We start from the raw sequence: 24,184 nt of genomic DNA, 5'->3' as shown, positions 1-24,184 counted from the left end.
AAAGATATAAGCGTAAAATTTTAAACCACAATAAAAGACGGGTAAGATATTTTCAGTAAAATATAGGAACACTAAAGAAAATGGTTGTAAAATTTTGTACGTGGCGCAGTAAAGATACCACCGGGAGCAGCATCCGAAATTTCAGCCTCGTTTTCCGTATTTTTGGGATGCATTATCCGTTTGCGTCTCTCCTTTTCTAAATACTATTCAGTCTTCAAATCACCAAATGAAATATTGAATAGTTTTGTTCATAAAACTTCTTTCCAGAAAAACGACTTGATATATTTGCATATCTATCTTAGTAGGCGCCAAATAGTGGCAAATATTGAACTGAGCAGGATTAGCTAATCTTGCGGCACGTTTATCAAAATTTTATAAAATGATGGTATTTACATCTTCTTATGTGAATGCAATGTCTTCTAAAGTATGCATTGAGCGATGAGCACGACTTTCCCAACGAAAAGAGAGACACAAAATAAAACTGGAGCATTAAAATACATCAACTAATTGGGAAAAGCTTATCTCTAGAAATTCTTACAATAATTGGTAAATATTGACAAAAGGAACATATGTGGTTTCGTAAAGATTCGCAACAAATTTGAACAAAACAGAGACACAATTGAGAAATTAATAACTACATCCGCATGAGGATTTCCACGATAACCACGTTTGAATTTCGAAAAATGCCCCCAACGTATTTACTGGCACGAAGTTCTCCCATCTTGGGCTTAAGCGAGGAGAGTTACGGCAAGAGAAGAATATTCCAGCCTGCCCTTGAAATATTCGAATGGATGCAATGCACGTAGCGTCAGCACGTAGCTACCTTCGCCGCGCCGCAACTAGCCAGAGAATATAGGGGCGATACAGAGTGAAATTCTTCTCTACTATCAGGCGAGGTGGAAGAGGTATTGCTCTCAATCACATAGCAATCTTTAAACATTTGCTTGCATTTTCCCGCAAAAACGCGGTTTTTCTAGCCTCTGCTAGAATATGAGGAAAGTATACATGCTATCAGCCAATCCCTTTAAATCGGATTTTCGGTAAAATTTTTCTCGCAGTGCCACATTAGGCTAAAAAATCTAATTTCAATTGCATTCCATATTAATGTGACAAGTAAATTGATAAATTCCGATGAAAAGTAGAATTTTGCCCTAGCAGATATTAAACAGCGATGATACCTTGGACAAAAACTATTCCTTGAGTTTAGTCATTATAAATCATTCATTACAAAACATGTTGTTTAACAGCTATCAGTGCATTTCTCCTCAGTAAAAATTGTTTCCCCATGCCATCTGTACTGGGAAAAGAATAAACCGTCGAAAAAAAAATTAAATAACATTACGATTCATTTTATTTGTTCACGGCAAAAGCGATCTGTGTCGGCGGATTCGTGATAACCGGAACAACTGATTTCATACGGCAAAGCAAAAACTTTCCCTTTCGATGTGTAGCAGCATCGAAATAATACTAAAATAGTTCACTGATCCTAGATTTAAATGTGATTCTGTTTTTGCATAAATTTTCTCAAGTCTTCATAGAGATGGAGGCGAGTATATTTGGCTTCCAACGAAAGTTCACATAATAAAGAATCAAACAAGACCCATTCCACGCTAAGTGATTTATCCGGTGGACTGGTATGGATAGGCAATGACAACCATGAAACCAGGGGTAAATAATATATATTGAGTTTCTTTACTAATAATAGCTCGCCACGGCCTGAGCCACAGGCGTATGGAATTCTCGAGTTCACGGTAGAAAGTAGCCAAAGGCCTTTCCATAGGCCACCTTGTACCCCGTGCAGTTATGCATTGGCTTTTCCAATGGTTTCACCCAGGATTTGAACCCGCGACCCTTCAATCCGGAGTAAAGCACTCAACTTTGCTCCCTAACACCCACATAATGTTGGCGAAATATAGACAGAGCTTTTAACTTTTCTTGGTCAACGTCCAGTGTCAATATGACACAATTCTCTGAGATGAAACTAGATCGTGTTTATATCCCATTTCGAGAAGAAATGCATCTATAAGTGGGGCACTGCGAGCTTATCAGTGATCGATGACCAGCGCTGCGAATCACCCCACGATGTAGTAACAGTTCACGCCATGAATGGGAGCGGTCTACTATGTTCTGCATTCATCTTTTTACATTTGATTGTTACACACTCACTGCCAATGCATCCCCACAAAAAAAAGGATTTTGCCACTGTGACAATTTAAAGAGAGACACTTCTGATAAATGGGAAATGAAGCACTTTCGATGATCGCATAGGATAGATAAATATGTTATAGATAGTGAAGAGATCGCAAAAACTATTAACTAATTGAGAAGGATGACAAGATGAAGGAATTCCGTGACTAGCGACTGTAAATGAAACGTCGTACATGGCCCACAAGATTAAAAATCTGGCATTTTTTCCGAGGATCATGGTGAATTTCATTTAATTAATTTAAATAAAGAAATTAAAAAGCTAAATAATTAAAGAAAGTAATCTCTCAAGAGATAATGGTTTTTTATGTGACCCGATTCTAAAGCGCCCATTAATTATTCAATACTAAGATACCCAAGTAAAGAGAGCAATGGCCTTCGATCCTGTAAGTATCGGAACAATTTATTTTCAGGTTATGAAACTTCAATGTGTGATTTCAATTTCATTGTTTCAGTTGAAATGTTTAAATACTTCTAAGTTCCATTGTTCCAGTCATAGTTCAACAGAAATCAAATAATTGATTCGGAAAAAAGGAAAACTGCATTACAATCGGAAACTAGTAATTACTATTGGTGTTCAAGCATACTGCTCAGCAAATGATTTTTCAAACCTACATGATGCAAAAAACAGAAATCACGAATACTTCACGATAAAATTTTAGCTTGATAAGTATCGTAGTGCATGTCAACTCCGATACCCATCAAATTGAGGTCAGCGCAAAGAAATGTATCTTCCTACGGCAGCAAAAGCATAATTCGCCTGACCTAGTTACATTATTTCCATGATGCATCGTATCGGCTGGTATCCTTCATTAAAATAGCCAATAAGAACCAAGAGGTATCAATAGGAGGGCAACTTTATTCCTATAAATCCACGACACAAAGTCCACGAGACTGTAGCTGGTGAAGTGAAGCCAACAAGCGTCATTAGTTCCTTGGATACACTATCGAGAACTCATAGCAACTATACCAGGGTGAGTACTACCAGGCGGACGGGTAAACGGAAGGAAATGGTTTCATTAGTTTAATATAAATTACCATAAAATGAACTTGTTTGGGAATTCAATTTATCATTGTAATTTTCCACCTTTTATTACATGTAAAGCATCGAAACTATCCAAAAACTCATCGTAAAATCATTTGTAGTTGGAATTGATGACTCTACTGAAAAAAAGTTAGTTTTTCTGTTTATTGCCGGCGTTGATTTTATCAGCGAATTACTTTTATCTGATCGCCTCCATTGAAGTTGGATCATCATCATTTCAGGCTATTCTCCTAAATGTATAATTATGGAATCAAAGAGATACTCCTGTGTTTGACCTTATCCTTGTTAAATGAAGTGCGACAATAGGTTGGTTTTCAAGAGGAGAGGAGGAAGGATGATGGAGGGAATATCCGGTGTCGGTTTCGACTCTCAACAAAAGGTGCCGTGAAAACCTAGTCTTGGCGTCCTATCCGCAATGGCAAGTCATCCCTGCCTCCTTCGTCTCGTGAAGTAGAAAGTGAATTAAAGTGACCTAGTAGAGACATTGGTATTACCTCTGAGACACGCTTCTCTCTTTTTACGCCGCGCAATGCCTTCAAATGTATTATATAACAAGTCTTTGGCAAGGTTCAGCGTCCCATCTAAAGGAAACTTCTGGCAAATGTCCACTTATCTCCGCATAGGTGCATTAATATGTACCTACTATTTATCCAAGTAAACTTTCTATTTCAATTGAATTTCTTATACAAGGCTGAATAAGACTATCAGACGTGAGATCTGCGCCCTGATATTAGCCTTGGTTCTCTAAATGCAGTCCCTCTCTAAACCCCCCCCCCCCACCGGCCTTAATTCCTAGCTGCTGCCCCTGCTTCCAATAGGCTGTTACACAAAAGCCAATTGAAGATGGAGAATCATAAGAAAACATCTCCAGCACCTCGGGATTCGATCTCCAATCCTCTTGGTGAAAAACCAGCACTCTTCACTGAACTAAATGCTTTGGATTAGAGGTGAGTGCCGCCAGCACCGAAAACTGGTCCACATCGCGGTGCCGATGCCGCTGATTCTGACGAAGAACATTATGGTGAATTTTCCAAAATATACTCAGTATTAAGATGCATATTTGGTATTTAATCTTATTTTTACCCTAATTAATTCTTATTACCTAACTTTAAATTGATGATTACCATATCGCGCCGTAAAGGCATTTGGCTTGGACGCCGGCAGAAATTAGCCGCTGCCATCAAATACTTATTAACTGTCGGCTCCCATGTCTACTTATATACTCATTTCTACATCGTTCACAACTTAACATGGCGTGACTTGAATCTCATGGACCAAAACGACTTGTTTATATTCCTTTTATTACTGTAAACACTCCGCATCAATCGATAAACCGATTTTAGAGGAATTACGATAGTTTTTTATGCCTCTCGACAGAAGAAACTATCTTCCTTGCTACAGAATAATATCAGCATAAATTTGAAGTTTTCACAACTTGTTCGACGGAGGGTGAAGAGGATACATAACCTTGATAGAACGCTAACGGGATTGCAATGGCGACCTCACCACAATGAATAGACGATATTCACTTCCTTCGCAATTATACCAGAACGTGAATGATAAGTGAGCATGCCACATTTTTCAATTCGTGACGAGAAATTTTCATTGACCGTAGCATTTATGTAATTCTGAAGAAACACTCAAGCCGAGCAGTGGAGTAGCCAGGAATTTCGTTCGGGGGGGTTTCAAAACCAGGAGGAAACTTTTTGAAAAACACGGTACTAGATAGAGGCTTTTAAACTAATTGTAACACTTTACATACTCGAAAAAACTTCATTTGTCAAAGTAATCTTTTGTAAATTCACGATTTTTCAATATTTTGTTTCCTTTTATGAAGGAAGGTAATGCATTTTCGTATTTCGGGAAGGTCCGGACCCCCCAGACCTCCCCCATCGCTATGCCACTGAAACCGAGGTTGATTAGTGCGTCTCTCGTTGCACATCGAATGGGTGGTAAAATTGGAATGGGATTGCTTGCAAAAGTAGCCACGTGGTTAGGAATTACGTACGATTTAGGCTACCTATAGAGTGATACTCCCCGTGTGAGAATAATAACGACATGTTTAATTAGCGGATAGCGAGGTTTTGTTTACTATGTCGTCAATTCTCTAAAACTGGTTAACCCTTTCTTTGATTAGCATGTGGTTCTCGAGCATGGAAAATAATGAAAGTTAATGTAGAATTACAGTAAAACTTTTTTTGAACTTTAATGAGTTGGAAGTGGCAATTCAAAATGTAATCATTAGCAAGCTCATCAACATAGACATTATAGGAAATATTAAGCCATGGGTTGAATAAAATATCCTGCTGCAATGGCCTCTACGCTCTGTATAGAAAACGTTTTCAGGTCAATGGATTGATTTCAATTATTCATTCATTGGGCGAAAATTATCACTTCGGTCCAAAAATAATAATCCAAGCCATGGGGTATATGAAATAAATTCAAGTAACACGTTAATGTAGATTACGTTTTATTTAGATACTAGCTTTGCCCTTACACTGTTTTTAAAATAGATAAAGCACTCAAGAATCAACTTGAGAGATAGGAATCAGCTTTTGAATATATTATTTTTCTCGTGACTTTTTAAGTGACTTGTTATATAATCCACTCTAAGATGATACGAGCCATAAAAATGCGAACAAATTCACTTGAGCTACAACTTATGTCTTAGTAACGCCACGTGTACCCACTTTTCTCTTCATCAAGCCGGAAGGCAACGAGATGCATCCGAATGAATTCGTTATTAACCTGTTACGTTGATCGTTTGCCAAGCCATGAGTAAGGATTTCCGGGATAAACCACTACTCGTGGGCTGATAAAACAACTGAGAGGAATTAGAAAGTCGCTGGCTTCGTGCGTGCCTGCCTTACATGCAAATCACGTATGAAAATGTATGATCTTAGGTTTTCCCGGCGTATCAGGTGCAGAAAAGTTTCTCGGGTTTTCCACCGGTTGATGTTTTCCCTTCGGAAGATCCCCTGAGGATGAACAGCAAAACGCTGCTCGAAACTTCGAGAGACATGAAAAACATCAACCGGTGTAAAACCCGAGACACTTTTCTGCACGTAAGCAAATAGCGGCAAGAATCTAGGAAAAGTGTCCGCACCATTCATATATGATTTCAAAACCATCAAATAGGGCAAATTTCCACTAGGGAAAGAGGCAAATGATTGCGTTAAATTCGCTTACTTTCATATCGCTCATCATCTTCATAAGTCGACAAAGGCCGTTTTACACGGTACACGGAATTGCGCAGTCTGACGTACGTGTGAAGGCGCCATCAAAATTGCGTCGTGTAAAGCGGTGAATTGCTAGAACACATGCGAGAATGCGTGGATGCGAGACGGCAAAATAGCCCCTGTTCTAATTTCGTTCATGCATTCGCGCAATTCCAGGCCATTTTAGAAATTAATGCAGCTCCAACCTGCGCAATTCCGTGTACCGTGTAAAACGGCCTTAAGATTGGTTTGACTCAGCTCTCCATTCCGCTCTCCTGTCTGCTCACCTTTTCGTAGTGACGTATTCCTTCTCTTTTATGTCCTTTAAAACCCATCCTATGTAAGTCATTCGTGGCCGTCCCTTGGCCCTTCTTCCCTTCCACCTTCTGCGATTGTTTTCATCAGGCCATCATGTCTCATAATTAATCAATCAATGCCAACTACGTTGTCCTGTCTTTTCTTCAACGTTTCTATAAGAGTTCCCTTTTCTTATCCTTTCTCCCACTCTCCTTAGCACTTTCTTATTGCTTACACGGTCGATCCGTTTTATCTTCATCATTCTTCGGTAGCATCTATCGGCCATGAAAATCAATAATTAATATGATAAGAGAGTTCAGGAAGTGCACCGTGAATTCTTTGAATATGCATCACTTTTGGCATTAATTTAAGATATATTTTGATGAAATATCTCAAATATGAATACAACAAATGCAATAGTAAAAACCAAAATGTTGTCCAAAACATGCATATAAGCACGAAAAAAGACGCATGAACGACAAGACGCATTATTTGCGAAGTTTTCCCCTAGAACATCTCAGCTTGGACAAAATTACTAAAAAAATTTGTGCCCTAAAATCACAAAAATGTTACGGCATATTTTCCAGCGATCACAACGAAGAAGTTGGACCATGATGAAGAGATGGCGTAGCGCACATTTGTCTTAATACCATCCGCGTATGTCTCATTTCATCTACACATACCCCATTAACATAAATATGTACATACAAATAATAAAATAATAATAATAAAAACATAAAATATGAACCTGTCTAAATAAATATGTACATGGGTGGTCCATGAAGAGGCGGGACTTGACGAGTAATGAGTTTTACTATATTTTAGTGCGCGGCAAGGGATCTTGGACTGAATATATTCGGCTAATGACTGTCGCATTGACTTCCAGCTAAGACCAGCGTCGACTTTTAGCTGCTAATTATTTTCTTCGACGCAATGCAAAAAAATATCAACAGCATATGCATTATCATACAATTATATATTTCCGGCTAAACGGCTGTTCACTCATATTCATATTTAGGGCTCGGAGAGAATTTGAGGAATCGAGTGACCTTAGCTCTCAATAGTCTCAGTATTTCAGTAGCAGCAAAACTATATTTATGTTCTATTAAATAAAGTAGAAACAATAATGATGGTATTATTGCATATACAATACTAAAAATAGTATTTAGGGTAGTTTATATGTCTAGTATAAAATACTTATAGAGGTAAATCAGAAAATCACTAATAGTAAATGCCTCCAATCCATAATCCATACAGTGGAGCTGATGGACGGTCTTACAAATTGACAACTCCGTGGTTATTCATGTTTTCCAAATCAGTTTTAAATTATGTTTTTGCTGTCTAAGCACAGTGATGGCAACTGATGGCCATGCTCTTCCTTTCACCTGCATCCCTTAAGATTACTCCTTCCCTAAACTACTAATTGCACACTCCCTGCCAATCCCACGCATCTCACCCCTCCACTCGGCGCATCCGAAGACTGCTAGCCTTCGCGTGAGTCGTAAGCCGCTACACTCACTGTTTGGAGCTGAAGGCAATGATCGTTAGGCTAAGAAATAAGGTCATTTGCGCTACTGAGGATAGATACTGAGTCTAGCACAGGTACGATCGTTTACGTAATAGAAGAATTATGTGGGATAATCGGACGTCTTCGATAGCTTAGCAAGGATTTTTAGCGCCAAGATATCCTTTTCTACGTCCCAATGGAGGGATGTAGAGCTGCGCTTATAGTGTTCTCCGAGGAGAGCAAGAGAATGAATCGGTGTGCCACAAAAGCATCTCCAACGTTGATCGGCTCCCAACAGCAACGCTGAGAAACCTAAGTTTTTTTGCAATAACAGACACCTTGCTTTTATAATGTCACAAATCTCAGCCTTTCCTGTAGGAAACGTTTCCATCGTGGAAAATGAAAGCATGATAAGTAGTGAACCCCTGGGAGTTCATTACTTTTGTTTTCCATCCTTATCATCATTGCAGGCAAAAAGTAGGATAAAAAGCAGAAATCACTTTTTGAATGTTTTGAAATCTAGTTTGCGAGACATAACCTTGCGCTTTCGGAAGCTGCATCATTGCTTGCTACTTTGAAGAATCATTACAGGAAGTAATTTCCATTGATTAATCCATACAACATATAAACTTTGGAACCCCTTTTGGACAGAGGGGCTAGTTATTCATCTGAGTCGTAAAAATCTTATTTTAGTTCCGAATTAGAACTAATTATGTGCGCACGTAGGGCTACGTATGCACATGATAAGTGTAAGTCACTATCACTAAAATAGAGTGCAAATTCACGGATGAAATATTCCAATTTAAAATGATATTACGAGAATAAGTCCCGTCGAGGGCAATACCTTTGAGTGAAATCTAAAATCTAAAAAACAGGGGTTCTGAAGCCCTTAGAGTCTCCTCATCGACAGCGTGCGTAGTAGCGGCTTATATAGGTTAAATAGCCATAGGAGTATCCAATTCCACATTCTCCTAGGTTTATCTGGCTAGTCCACCAAAATTTACAGTGTCTGGAAAATATTGCGTAGCGCTTCGAAATGATTACAAAACATTTCATTGGATCAAATACCGACTAGGTTTGTGACCAACAAAATTTCCTTAAATCTGGGAACAATCCAAAAAGAAATAGAGATAACACAGGTAAATAAATATTTACGAAGATGATATTAGCCGATAGCCTTTATAGCTGATACATTAGCCAACTTTAGAGTTCATCGAAATGAGCACACCATAGATATTCTGAATAAGTTTTTTCGATCAATTTCGTAGAATCCAAGAGATAAAGAAGAATCTTTCAATTTAACATATAAGGAAGGAACTCTATCGATTATTGCTGCTTCATCCGCGTTCAGTGATATTTTTTTTTAATAGATACCTACTTACATAATAGATAGATAGTTATCAATCGCCAATGTTAATTAGACACCCATTGATTTTGTAGTCGGTCTTTGCTTTCTTGCCGGAAAAACAAAGCAACTGGAGTGAAAGAGGGATAGATATAAGGAAATCGCTAAAAGTTATCATTAATAGTACGATATAAGGTAATACTGTTGACAATACATAAATATGACCTAACCAATGCATCATTTTCGAGGGTTGGGGTGACAGTGACGTATTAATATAAATAATTATGCAAATCACAATATGGAAAATATTACCAGGAACTGACAGCGACAATAACAAGCTTCTTCGGAGAGGTTTTCAAAATTCATAATAGGCATTTTGATATGAAAATATCGTACCTAAAGACAAGACTCATTACCAGGGGAAAAAGTAATTATTAAAATATCCCCATCTACTCCATTAAAACATCTGATCAATGGTATATATGTACAATAATATACTCTTCAGAGACTTCAAACCGTTACCTTCCATTTTTTGCAGTTTGAAATAAGAATGGAATGAAACTTTTCTTTCAAGATGAATTTCTACAGATTTATGGCATCTTATGCCTGAAAAAATATATATATTATCTGGCCAATACCACCAGCCTCACAACTGCAGCTTACTGAAAGACCCGTCTTTTCTTCACAACTTCTCTTTCATCCTTATCTATTCAAATCGAATCACTCGACCAATCCACATGAATATCAGTTTCGGAGATGCATACTTGAATTCCGGTCAAACCACACGAGTTCCACCGGTACCTTCATTTTAACCACGCATAGACCTAGATTTTGTTCCCTTGCACTGTCTATTCTCCTTTCAAAGTTCTTATTGCTTATTTTTCCCGGGCTCCGTTCACCATTGACTCCCTCCCAAGTTCATTCCACCCCGCATTTAAACACGCCCACAGCTTCCCAACGGTCAAATCAAATCGCTTTCATTTTCCGCCTTGGATACACACGTGCCTCTCGAGAGACACTCCAGTTCCGAAAGAGCGCTGGCGTTATTCACTCACGACGCTATCCTTCTCCTCATTCTGCACGTAACAACAGATTGCCTTTCATATCGTTCCTATACGTTATCTTCGAAGTCCTTAATTTCATCATTTACGACAAGAAGGTAAACCAACCCTAATCATCTTTGGAACACCGGCCGTTTACTCAAATGAATTAAGTAAGTTCTTCCTTTTTCAAATTTCAATAACACAGGCCAACAAAAAAATTTTGTTTGAAAACTTTTTTATTTTAATAGCTGATCTTTATAGATTTTTATGTGCCAAATATAAACCTGGCCTTAGTTTTTTTGTATCACCCATAGTTTCCAAGCAATATGTATTTAATATTTAGTCTAATACCCCTATACGGTATACAGGGAAATCAATGAAACACTGCGTTATATCATAAAATTGTTTGTATTTACTGTTCACTACATCGTGATAAAATTGTTTGTATTTACTACAGCGTGATAATACAGAGTTCACTTGTTAACTGGAATTGGTGTACATTTTCTTTCCCTTTTTTCCTTGAAGCTTCTTGTGTAGCTTTTCCTGCGATGAATCGCTTGCTGAACTTCTCGGTGAAATACCGACAGTAATCCCACATCATCTTCGTTCATTAAACCTACTTTTTCAATTTTATTAAAGTATAAAAAAGCTGTTAAATTCTAAAAAATATTGCTTGATTTCATAAATTAAACTGTAAAATTTGAATAAATGGTGGATGATACAACTTTAAAACCATCATATTTGGATTCAGCAACTTTAAAAACAAAAGATTAAGGTATTTTCAGTAAAACATTTTTTCATTGTTGGCCTGTGTGATCCATATATAAACTTCTCTCGAGTTTGCGCGCGGGTAAGAAAATTGAAGGCAGCTGGCGTTTCGGGTTATGTCTCGTTACCGATTCTCAAGGCTAATTTAATCAATTTACTCAAAGGCCTCGAGAATGGTTAACATGAAGGAACCCGAAACGTTGGCTGCCTCGAAATTTGCTTAACCGCACGCAAACCCGAAAGAAGTTTATTCTTTCTATTCGCCGGGAAAGGGTTAAATCATTCATTAATTCACTTAATCTCCTTATACTTTTCATATTTTCCTGACACGGTGTTTTCACAATCGACTTCTGTTTTATTATCTTTAATCCGCTCACAAATAACATGCTTCTAATGCTGTCACGCTATTTGTCCAATGCTGTAATCTTACATGAAGTTTCGTCCAGTTTATGGAGCATTTTCACAATAATATTTGCCAGTTCAAAAGGATTAATGTGAAAAACAAACAGCAGTTAGCGGCAATGATAAAACAAGGTCTCGTAAAATGATAACAGTATATCGTAATGTGAATACCGTAGATTAAGGTTATCCGAGACACTGACGAGAGAGTAATGCCTGTAAATAGTAGTTATCAGTCCTGAAATAACTCGTCGTATATTCCGAACACTTTAAATCATTGATTCTCTTATGTTATTGCAAGAAAGAGAAACAGTAGTTCATCGGGGCATCACTGATCACTTACCTTTATTTTTATAATTGACACAACTTGCTATTTAACATACAAGGTCCCGGTCAATTTAGCTAAATTTGAGTAAACAAACGGGAGGTTCTTTATGAGAGCAACTACCCTCCGAACTCCCCTTAGCTCCTCCTATAACTGACTGAAACATTATCACAATTAATTAATGTTAGCCACAGAAAATGTTTTTGCATGTTTATTGTAAATTTTAGAAACTCGACTTGAAAGATAGCTTGACAACAAACTTAGCATGAAAGACAGCTTGACAGCAGATACCCCGCATTCGTTTTCTATATTAGTGACAAACAAAAAGACCAATAAGTCTGCCTCACTAAGGGCTGAAATTTTATGTAAGTTGAATCGATTTTCGACAATTTTACTTATTGTTAGTGGAATTTCACATCAATAAGATACAGACAGCCGTAGTAATTTTCCACACTAATTTATTCGCTCTACAGCGCGCGAATAAGTGAGAATATTACAATGGCTGTTTGTCTCTTATTTATGTAAGTTAGTTTTATGTCCTCTAAACTTTCTCCTCCACCCCCGCTTCATTGTGGATGGCAATGAAAGAAGATCCCCTAAGAGGCCCCCAAAACGTCTTACGTAACGCCTGAATGACCCGTTAGCGGCTCACGCTGGTTCCTGCCGCAGATGAATTCTGGTCATCCACACTGGTTTGTTGAAGGTCAGGTTTAGAATAAGATTTCCTCCGCACGATACGTTGCCTGACGCCTTACATAAGACTGAAAGAGGAGAGAGTGAAGGGGATAACCTAAATCTTAGATTGTCTCACGTGAGAGTAGAGGAGTGCGAAAAATTATATAAAACGTCAAACTCTCTACTTCAATGGCCCTAAGTGTACTATTTTCAGCACAATACAGTAAGCCATCTATTTACCCTGACATATGTGCGATTCGATTTACGTCAACGAAAATTGAATAGATGCATTCGATCATTCCAAAATAGGTAGAGATTACTCAGATAATCATTAAATTATCAGTTTAAAAAAGCGAATCAAAATTTTTTTTCGTTTTTTTACGTGGCATCATAACTCCGGGACTGACTGTATCAACTATTAGCATTGAATTAGTTCACACAATCCATTCAATGACATATCCTATTGTAGTGACTGATTTTTTATGGTATTTGAGGGGACCCAGGTCTTAACGTCCCATCCTATTGACGGAGTGTTGCGCTTGAAATGTCCTCAACACAACATACAAGCAGAGATCGGGCAGTCTGTGAAAATTCTCTACCACCGCCGGGATTTGAACCCGATCCCGCCGTGGGGGAATCCAAACACTCAAGCCACCACACCAACCCGATCCCCTCCCAGTGCTTTCTAGGACAGAGTTATAAACACCAATCTTGACTTTCGATTACTTGTAGAATACTTCTTAGCAGCTGTCCTTCGTCTAGTACACTGCCATGAGGCAGATTCTATCCAGCGCAGCAGACAATCGCCTCTCCACCTACTCCTTGGCGCCGTTGAATCCTCCAGCTGCAGCTATGACACACTTTTATCGGTTTACCCAGACAGATATCTCACTCTGTCTTGATTAATTGTCTCGATTTTTACTGCTATTTCAGGTAAGGGGCTAAAGTTATCTAAATGAAAGATAAACAATGTCTTCACCCAGCCAGTAGATTAGTCAATTCAAATAATGAATGGTTTTGTGTTGTTTGAAAGTGTCTAAATGAAAGGCGTCATAATCGCGAAACAATAACATACATGACTTTTAATGATCGCTTAACTGATGATTTAAATTTCGATTATTTCGTCGATAGAGGCATTTTAGATAGGATAATAATGGGAAGGAGTTGAACATCTGGGAAATGCATTCATTCGAAAAGCCTACGGCATTATGATCGTGAAACTGGGACACATTGTCGTCTCTCAACTATTTTATAAGGTTATCACTGATAATCAAAAGTTTTCTGGGCATAGTATGACAATTATGATTCCTATGAACACCATTCCAAGAGCCAACTTTTCGCGATTATAAGAACGATTAAGAAAGATTATAAGTTTCATAACCCTTAAAACGGTCGTTTTTTTACTTTAACGCTTCCAATTCAACTGCTAACAGCATTCCATACATTTTTCCGTATAAAGATACATAGGAACAACGCTAATCCATCCCTAAAATTAAGTTCTTGAAAAATATGATTTTTTCAACTTCAGAAGTTCCACCGATTGTTGGTTAAACGAGGGAGAGGAGGGGAGAGAATTGGATTTTTTTAGATGGAATGAAATGGAGTGGGTTGCATTGTGAATTGAGAAGATAATTCCATGAAGGTAGGGGTTACTGTCAGAATACTTCGTAATTACTGCATATAAACCTATCTCAGTCATTATAATACTCTAATAAATGAAGAAGTTCCATAACTCAAAAACACTTTTTTTTTGCGAAGGTCTCGATATTTCAAGACCTTCAAGATACATTTAACGGATTTTATGCCGCTTAATGTATCACTCTATGAAAAATCTGTTCGATTGGAGATAAACAGTCACGACCAAAAGGCAACAGTGATGACGGGCGCTAAGTAGTCAAATCAAATGAAGCGGTACAATTACTGGAGACCACAAGGACGTCGCACCCGTTCTCGGTCATACACCTGCATCCAGGAAGATTTTTAGTTAGCTCCAATTAAGTGTGTTAGCAGCACAGTAGCTGGATATTGTCGCCACCATCATGCTACGTCACCAATACGGTCCGTTCGAAACAGCAGAGAACGCATGAATATGAAAATTCTGGAAAATAGTTCAAGTTGCATCTCAGTGGCTCGACTCACAACTTTTTCGTGTATGTTAAGCTTTCTTTTATTACACAGGCCAACGATGAAAAAACTTTTTTACTGAAAATACCTTATTCTTATGTTTTTTAAGTTGCTGAATTCAAATGTGATGTTTAAAATGTTGTATCACCCACCATTTATTCACAATTTACAGTTAAATTTATGAAATCAAACAATATATGTATAGAATTTAACAGCTTTTTTATATAAAATAAAATTGAAAAAGTAGATATAATGAACGAAGATAATGGGGGATTATTGTTGGCACTTCACCGAGAAGTTCAGCAAGCGATTCATCGCAGAAACAGCTACACAAGAACCTTCAAGGGGGGAAAATGTAGACCTATTCCAGTTGACAAGTGAACCCTGTATTATCGCGCTACATTACTATTGTAAGTAATTTAAAAGTAAATACAAACAATTTTATGATGTAACATAGTGTTTCATTGATTTCCCAACATACCATATAGGGGTATTAGACTAAAATTAGAAATTAGTTTTTAAATATTAAAATACATATTGCTTGGAAACTATGGGTGATACAAAAAAACTAAGGCCAGGTTTAGATTCGGCACATAAAAATCTATAAAGATCAGCTATTAAAATAAAAAAGTTTCCAAACAAAATTTTTTTGTTGGCTTGTGTTAATTTGGATGGAGCGAGTGTTGAGCGAGGAGGGTGTGCTGATATCCGTTTTAGAAGGCAGAATGTTAGTTTAGCGGAAGAGAAAAAGGAAGATAATACGATTAACAGACAATGAAATGGAGCAGGCCTTCTAGTGTATTGCAACGGAAAGTTCACTTTTGAAGGGCATGATGGTCGGGGAAATTTTCAAAATGCCCCATGTACAACTACCATAACTGATATAATGCTTTAGTAATGTTTAGAATTTGTACCATAATAACGGGAATTACCCTATAGATAGAAACGCCCGATTAAAAAATCAAGTTCAATTTAAATCCACCTTAACCGGTTTATTACTCCAAAAAACGATAATAATGATGTCCAGTCATTTTATGCACGGCCATTTGGAATGTCTATAACTGTGATATCATAACGTGCAGCTACGAACCAACTATAAATGCTGAATTTTAAATCGAGGTCTACAAAAATATTACTCTGGACACATGCCACACTATTGGGCGGTCTCGGTGGCGGTGAGGTAACGTCCCTTCCGGTCAAGCATAAGGTCGTGGATCCCAATACCGACAGGGTATGATATCCATCATCCAGGGGATACCTGAATTTTTTTACTATAACAAATAAATTATGAGAGAGTGTTTCATAGTCCTATATTCGCTAATGAATATAAAGGAAATTTTTATTATTCGTCGGTCCCCTTTCTCAGAATGGTAATACCATAGAGTAAGTATATATGTAATATACTTACTCTATGGTAATACGAACTTATGGTCACATAAATATAGACTGGCCTTTTGAAAAAGTAAAGAAGTGAGAATATTTCTAATATTATCATGAGTAAATTTTCAAAAAATACTATCAACACAGTTCAAGGTATCGAGCTTTACTCGGTGAAATCACCGCTTAGGCAAATGTGCAGAATGACGTTCCTCTTGTAAAATTTGCCATTCATAAACAAAGGGTTGGTTTTTCCGAACCGAATGTTAAATTTCGGCCCTATGGAATCACTCGATTGCGCTAAATCAGCTTTCATTTCTACAAGCCACCGATTTATCGTAGAATCCACGTGGGTGAACATTTTTTGGACGTTTTAAATTTTTCAGCAAGATAAAAGCTTATAAAAGACAATATTTATAAGTGACACATGTTAAGGCTTCGAGGCCTAGCTTCAGAGCTCACCGTAATCCAGAGTGCTAAAAATAAACGTTCGAAATTTTACCACGTTCTGCATTAACAAATTTGATAGCTACGAAGATTTTTTATGTTTGGTCATTTAATTCTTATTCCACAGCCAAAGTTTTGGAATCTTTAATTCCATAATCAGGGATGAAATTCAACAGGTTCCACAATGAACATTATACGGCAACTGGTATACATAATTGTAATATTAATGGAAAAAAGAAGAAATAAAAAGGAGATAAATGTGGCAAATTAAAATTTCAAGCAAAAAACACCAGCGAATGAATTTACCTAAAAAGAAAGTGGTCGAGGAATAAAGAAGCAATTTACAAATTTGGTTAACTGGTAAACTAAAATTTGAAAAAAAGCATATCTAATGATGACTGAAAGATAGTCTCTGCTTTAAAATATATCTGAAAAGTTTACGTGTACTGTCTCTAAAAAAAAAAGAGATTAAATCATAAAATCCTTACTTAATTTGCGGATTTCAACAAGAGTATAACTCAAGAGAGTGTAGCTTGAGAGTGAATAAAAGATAATACCTCAAACAGAAGCTAAAGAAAGATGGTCATTCGAATATAAATTACATAACATAAAATGAATGACAAATAATCTGGGAAGAAATTATAGTTAGTTAACGAGGAAACGTAAATCAATTTTTCCGTAGGAGTTTTTAATTTTCCTTTCAAGCAATTCCTACACTAGATATTCTTAGCGCCTACAACCGCAACGTTGAGATATAATTTCCATCGAAGAAATCAAATGCTTTTCAAGAAATCAAATTAAATCAATCACTCGCGCTCAGTTTCCCATTTTTTAAAGCGAGTATCGATAATAAGTGAATTGTTAGGACTATTTATCCCTCCTTCTGATCCTGTCTGTTTCTTTGGTATCGGAAATTACTATAGGCAATCCAAAGAAGTCCACTCGTTAGGAACAAACAACGGACATCCAAGTCTTCCACAGCACGCAGCAAGTGATCAATATGCACTACCTCACGGTGCGGCTGCGAGGAATGGGAGAATTGCATTTCCATCCCGACGCGACGTCTACCATCACTGATCAGTGAGGCGGAATGCGTCTTCTTCAGAGACGTGGTAGATGTGCATGGAGTGTCCGAATCTATGCCGTACCTTCAGATTTAACACCATAAAACACCAACCAGCGCGTAAAACCGCCAGACAAGCACACTAAGAGGTCCTCAGGGCAAGAGGTGAATGATTCGAGTCGAGTGTAGCACCCTAAAATTATTGATTCTCATCAGATGCCGAATTTGTTTCCGCAATATTTTGTGTCGAGTATTCCTGGCGTAAATGTGCATTGTTTAGGAATTGTAGAAATTTATTATTTTCCTAATTCAAAAATGTAAATAGATTAGATCTAGACTGCAGGGTGTTTCCAGCTATTAGCTAATTTATTCAACCAGTAAGGTAATTCCTTCGAATTCATTGTTGAACAGAGAGGGCGGTAGATGAAGATATAGTGGACTGGGAATTCCTTCAGCAACTCACAGGTAACTTTTATACAGTTTTAGGCAGAAAGAAAATCGGTTAAAGGACAAATATCTACTCCGCATCATAGCCATGGAAAGAAGTTTAATATCCCATTCAAACAAACATGAGATCGGGTTATTTTAACTGTGCGTAATAATATTATTTGTAATCTATCGCCAGAATCTGCGCAATCACCCGAATCATTTCCACACGAGTTGCACGAGAATGAATGATAGGGATTTTACGCCTCTAAGATGCAATAAAAGCGAAAAAGAAGACAAAACTACTGATAAACAAGGAATTTATGGTATAAATTAAGTCGTTTTGAATTAAAATTAATCAAGCTCCAGATTCATTTTGGAATTCGTAGCTTGAAATTTTTAATTCCGAATGATATGAGCCCCTTTTTAAGTAACCAGCTTTATTGTTAGACAGCTCGCTGATCAGTTGTTTGTCTGGTAAGTCCCTTCCAAGCATTTTGAGGATGGTCCACCCTCTCTGTTCACGTCCTTTGATTGGTTTAGCTCCGTTCACTGCTGCCAAATGACCGTACATTGCTGGCCTTACTCTTCATTTTTTAAATATATTTTTTGCTCCTTCAAAAAGGATTTTGAGGCCGAGTTCTCTCAATCCGTGTTCGAAGACGCATGTTCCAAAAATTCCTTTAAAAAGTTACTTTCCGCTAAAACACTTGGTGCGTCTTGCACGGTTTGAAAGTTTCCTGCGAATACAATCGTTTATTCGAACCTATCTGCTTTTAAAATGCTATCGTAGGTAGAGAAAATTTGAGTTGGCACAAACCAAGAGTATTTACAGGAGATGGAAACCAATGAAAATTACGAAATATGAGATATATCTATACGTGATTTATTTCAAACCTGCCGTCTGAACGGCGGTGAAACTCAGATTAATTGCCACAAGAAAAAATTTCCCTGGACTGGTAATCGTTCCACGAACCTTTGAATTTCCAGGCCACTGCACAGTCCATTATGCTATCCACGTTATTAAATTCCCACGGCAATTTTACAGATGTCCTATGGTGCTAACTGTTGGACCCTTATAGTCCATCAGTATGGCAACGCGTGGGATTATGGGCTTCAAAGAAGCCACTACCCAATCCTCATAGAGGGCATCCATTAATTACGTGAGGCGGTCTGGGGGAGGCAGGGGTCGAGCCGATTCTCACCCAGTCTCACGTGGAGGAGATAGGGGAGGGGTCCTGGCAAGTATCACGTTATTTTTTCCACAAGAAACAGTGTAAAATTTTTAGAAAACTGGCTCGAATTGAGTGAAACGTGTTACTCTATGAAAATAATTTAAAACATTGTTTTTTAGTACTTCCAAGGCATTGAAGCATATATTAATGTATTTACACTGAAAATAAGTATTTTGAACAATCTCACGTGAGTTTAGAGGGAGGGAGTCGAGCCAAATCTCACAATACATCACTAAGGAGGGAGGAGGGACCAAAAATCGCCAAAAACACCTCACGCGGGTAATTAATGGACGCCCCTATACCAGCGCTTGGCAGAATAAGTGTTTTATTTCAAACCTGCTGCGTGAACGGCGGTGAAATTCACAGTAACTGCCATGAGAAAAAAATTTCAAATGCGAAAAAATTACAGCCAAAGCACCGTGGCTCGACTCCCGGTCCAGGGGATTTTTTTCGCATTGGAATTAATGTGAATGAGGGAGTTATACTTACATAAGTTATACAAATTGAGCCGAAAGAACCTAGGTTACCGTTATACGTATAAAATCGTCACAGGATCTGGATGGCCTTATGTCGGATTTCCGAGGAAAATTTGCGCATTCACATCAAATATGTCACATTTCACACACATTCATCTTCAACAACCGGCGGAAAGAAAACAAATCTCTATTACATTTTATTCATCTCAATAAATAAATATGCAAATGCATGCACTGAATAGTAGATGCCTTCACGTTGTAGAAATCCATCTTACTTATTTGTGAATGTAGCTTTAATTGATAGTAAACATCTGATTATTCCAGCTAAAAGACAACCGCGCTCATACGATATTTTCTTGCGAGGATTGCGCTACAATAAGATTCTATTGCGGCAGCTATGAAAGAGACTATAGAGAGGGTACATGCTCCCAGCACAATTTCCTACTCATTGATTTGAAAATAATCATCTTCAGATAACGAAAGACCTTGAATTTTTGCTGCATAATCGCGAGGCAAGGATATATTTTCCCAAGCTCAGAAAGGTGAGTGGGTGGTACCGAAAAATCAGCACTGGTTTAATACGAGGACTATTAACGCCAACACCAACGAATGCGAATACGAGTGAACCAATGACCTTACCTAACAATCAAGAAACCAAACTGTAGATAATTTATACATTGGAGGTATGACCTTGTCACATATTCATGATAGAAAAAATTGTGCTGCGTCGTGGCCAAATTCTTATAAGACGAGACTCATCTCTGAAATTAGCCATTAATCTCCCAGCTGTCGTACGGCTGAAATAACTGGTTCTTAAGAACCCACGTACACTTGTCGTTCATGACCCACCACACTTCAGAGCATAATTCGAAGTGCCACAACGAAAAATGATAAATACTCGATGTGATGAGGTCTTTAACTCAACTGAGCACAATCCTCTCGGCTGTCGCAGAAATTATTCGATTCACTAACAATTAATGAGATGAACGATAATTGGGTAGATACAACCACTCAATAGTGTACTTTCCGTACCTCGAAAAGAGCGTCTCTTTTCTCCCTCCCACCTCTGGTAGTCAATCCAAAGAATTATTTACAGCAGCTTCACACGTTTACTCTCTCTATTTCCCCTACCTTTTTTGTAGATGTATCTATCTCATTGGTTTTCCCCGCTCGGACTATTTTACCTTCGGAATTGAACCAAATTGTTCATCTCATCTTAGCCACTGAAATATGGAATACCCCTTCGGATCTTCCCAGTGCATTCCCGAAGCTTTTTCCATCGTATGCCGTTGAACATTTTGTGAATCTAACGTCTTTAGGGATGTTTCACATCCCAAGAGCAAAAGGGTGCCCTACTTGGGTGGATCATCCACAACCCGAGGAGGCCATTGGCAGTAGGTAGAAATGCATCTCTCTACTCCGCGAGATGCTCGGTCCCTGTATTCGTTACCCGCAAAAAAAGGTGGCCCCTTCTTCGCCCCTAGGAGGTGAATATAATCGTCTTCCTATCATTGTATCTAAAACTAAGTACCGTTTCCTTGATTCTCCGGTACTTTTGGAGAGGGTCGATTTTCCTTGACTGCCTAAATGTGTGTATAGAGTGCCATTATTTTCACCTCCTGGATGAGAATGTAAGTTCCTTCGACTATATCACATCAGCGGCGGCACCTATTTTCGTAATGAAGTATTATTTCCCTGATTAAAAATGAAAGTTTGATAGATTACGTACTGCCGGAAGTATACTTCCGGTCGAGTATTCAACATCCTTAAAGGCATGCTTCCTTCAACTCACATGTGGAATGCACAGGGGCATATTTCACGGAGTTACTGGATGTAAAATACCATTCATTACACGTAATAAAGAGCAATCCTTGGCATTGCCGCATTTGTCATGTCCTTTTCACAAGAGGTGTGATCACTAAGAAAGCCTTGATATTTTATTTGTTTTAAGACTTGACTTTTTCATCAGGCTTAAAGAAATGTGGGTTGCTGAAGTTTTGTATTTTATGAAAATTATTTATCCGTATCAAATATGAAAAATTATTATCTGTCAGATTCGCAGGCCATGACGGTTCCTAATTCATTTGCACAATTTTTGCAAAGCATTGCACAATTTTTTCGCCCAAAACCATGATTATCGATTCCAAGCTCTCTCACATAAGACTTTCATGAACATCAGAGTTTCTTGTAAGAACGCCTATTCGGAAGAGAGAGCTTAATTTTAAAACAGCAGCAGTACACTATCATTAGCACGAAGTAATTTCATTGCTACAGAATATTCGTTTTCGATACATATCAAATGAGATCAAATGTCTCAAGGTTACTTTATGTTCTCATGCAAAGAAGATTTAGAGTTTGAACTACTTTTCACAACTGAAGATTTCGCTGTTAGTAAAAAGGAGAGGTATCATGTTTTACGTTAATTCAACAAAAACATTTTTTACCCTTTCAATTTTTGACGAGTGACCTAACTAAATTCATACTAATAAAGACCAATGCTAATTACATTCCTTCAGCCCCAAAAGAAAGACAATCGCATAGCTGTTACGCCGGTGGATAATAGTTTCCTGGCCTAATACGCTTTCGCTAAAGAAAATTCTTCCTGGTACAAAAAATTAGGACACGAAAATGGTCATATTTGAAGAATGTTAATAGTCTAATTTAATTTTAATTAATCTTTCGCACGACTGTTAATTAATACTTCCAATCATGACGTATTCTTTGATCAAGACTACTGCAATTTAAAAAGCAGGAAAAAATTATCACCCATTTTCTTAAAGACATACTCTACGGTATCGACGCCGGTAGTTGCGTAAACTGTGTGACGCAAGAAACGAAAAGCAACTAAAAAAGTTTGCATTAGCTCATCCGCGAGTTCGCAAAGATAACATAGCAGCACTAAGCTCAGAGAAGATGATGGAATCTACCAATAAAAAATCTCTTTCCATTCCATTTCAGATAAAATACTCTGACGCGGCGTGGAGTCGTGAAGTACATCAACACCACGGGCTTTGGCAAGCCGACCACTGCCGGGGAGGAGGACTGAAAAATCATGGACTTCGAGGGGATTCTCGATGAAGTCGGAGGGTTTGGAAAATATCAGAAATGCCTATCACTCGTGTTTCTCCCAGTCATGTTCGCCTACACCTCCATATACTGCGGCCAAATATTTTTCGCCCACTCTCCGGAGCACTGGTGCCGCGTGCCGGAACTCGGCCACCTTCCGCAAGACGTGCGGCGGTCCATATCCATCCCTCCGACGGCCGACGGTCACTGGAGCCAATGCAGCATGTACGACAGAAGCTACGCTGGAGACGCGAGTGCACAGGTTGGTCGAATTTCCATCATTCGTCAATCCTCAGGAAATCACATTGCGCTACCTCACATAGAACATATCGTTGGGCGGGAGAGCGAAGTTTAGTTTGAGGCAGTGGTGCAGCGAGGGGGGTTTTGGGGGATAAACCCCCCCCCCCCCCAGAGCTCAGAGAAATTTTAAAGCTTAATCCATTTTACTTAATGGATTAGTATTACTTTCTAGATTCCACACTCCCCGAACCCAGGGCATGACCCCTCCAGTTTTGGGGGATAAACCCCCCCCCCCCCCCCAGAGCTCAGAGAATTTTAAAAGTTTAATCCATTTTACTTAATTGGACTAATATTACTTATAGAATAATGTAAGGATTATTAAAATATCCCTCAGAAGGCTGTAAAACTTACCATTTTGAACCATTTCTCTTAAATTTTTCTGGGGAAGGGCCCCTGCACCTCCCGCTTTCCCTGGTGGGTATTCCATACCCCCTAACTCCCCAGTATTAGTTGTGCCGAAAACCCCCCCTAGTCTCAATTCCTAACTGCACCCCTGTGACCCCCCTCCTCAAATTTGATGCGGAATCCGCCCCTTGTAAAGGGCATTAAATGATAATTTTATATTTATTATAAATATGCATCTAAAAAAATAAGGAAGCACAACGTAACTAGTAGACTAATATGAATTACTGTGATAACTCCAAGTGGCAGGCGATGGACAGCTTAAGCATTTAAAATTTTCTTCACTTTGGCAGAGGCATGAGACCCCTGGTTCCTCCCTCCTACATGTGCCTGTGACACACAAAAATTATTTTAATGAGGGTTCTGATGCCTAAAACTCTGCCTTTTTGACTTATTTGAATTTTGGATAGGCCGAAAAACCTAATTGCTAAATCCATTAGT

The 24,184-nt window shown here is 38.2% G+C and overlaps 1 protein-coding gene across 2 annotated transcripts in view; it reads left to right on the top strand.

Moving 5' to 3' along the window:
- LOC124165271 (solute carrier family 22 member 8-like) overlaps nt 1-24,184 on the top strand; it is a 37,350-nt gene that overhangs the window by 540 nt on the left and 12,626 nt on the right. For both annotated transcript variants that reach the window (XM_046542612.1, XM_046542604.1), the window contains exon 2: nt 22,934-23,303. In XM_046542612.1, coding sequence (XP_046398568.1) covers nt 23,028-23,303 — 276 coding nt within the window. In that variant the 5' untranslated portion in view covers nt 22,934-23,027. The remainder of the gene's footprint in view (nt 1-22,933; nt 23,304-24,184) is intronic.

Source organism: Ischnura elegans, chromosome 1 (assembly GCF_921293095.1).
Source record: "Ischnura elegans chromosome 1, ioIscEleg1.1, whole genome shotgun sequence".
In the NCBI taxonomy this organism is placed as follows: Eukaryota; Metazoa; Arthropoda; class Insecta; order Odonata; family Coenagrionidae; genus Ischnura; species Ischnura elegans.
The sequence above is the reverse complement of the archived record's forward strand: the minus strand, read 5'-3'. Positions and strand labels throughout refer to the sequence as shown.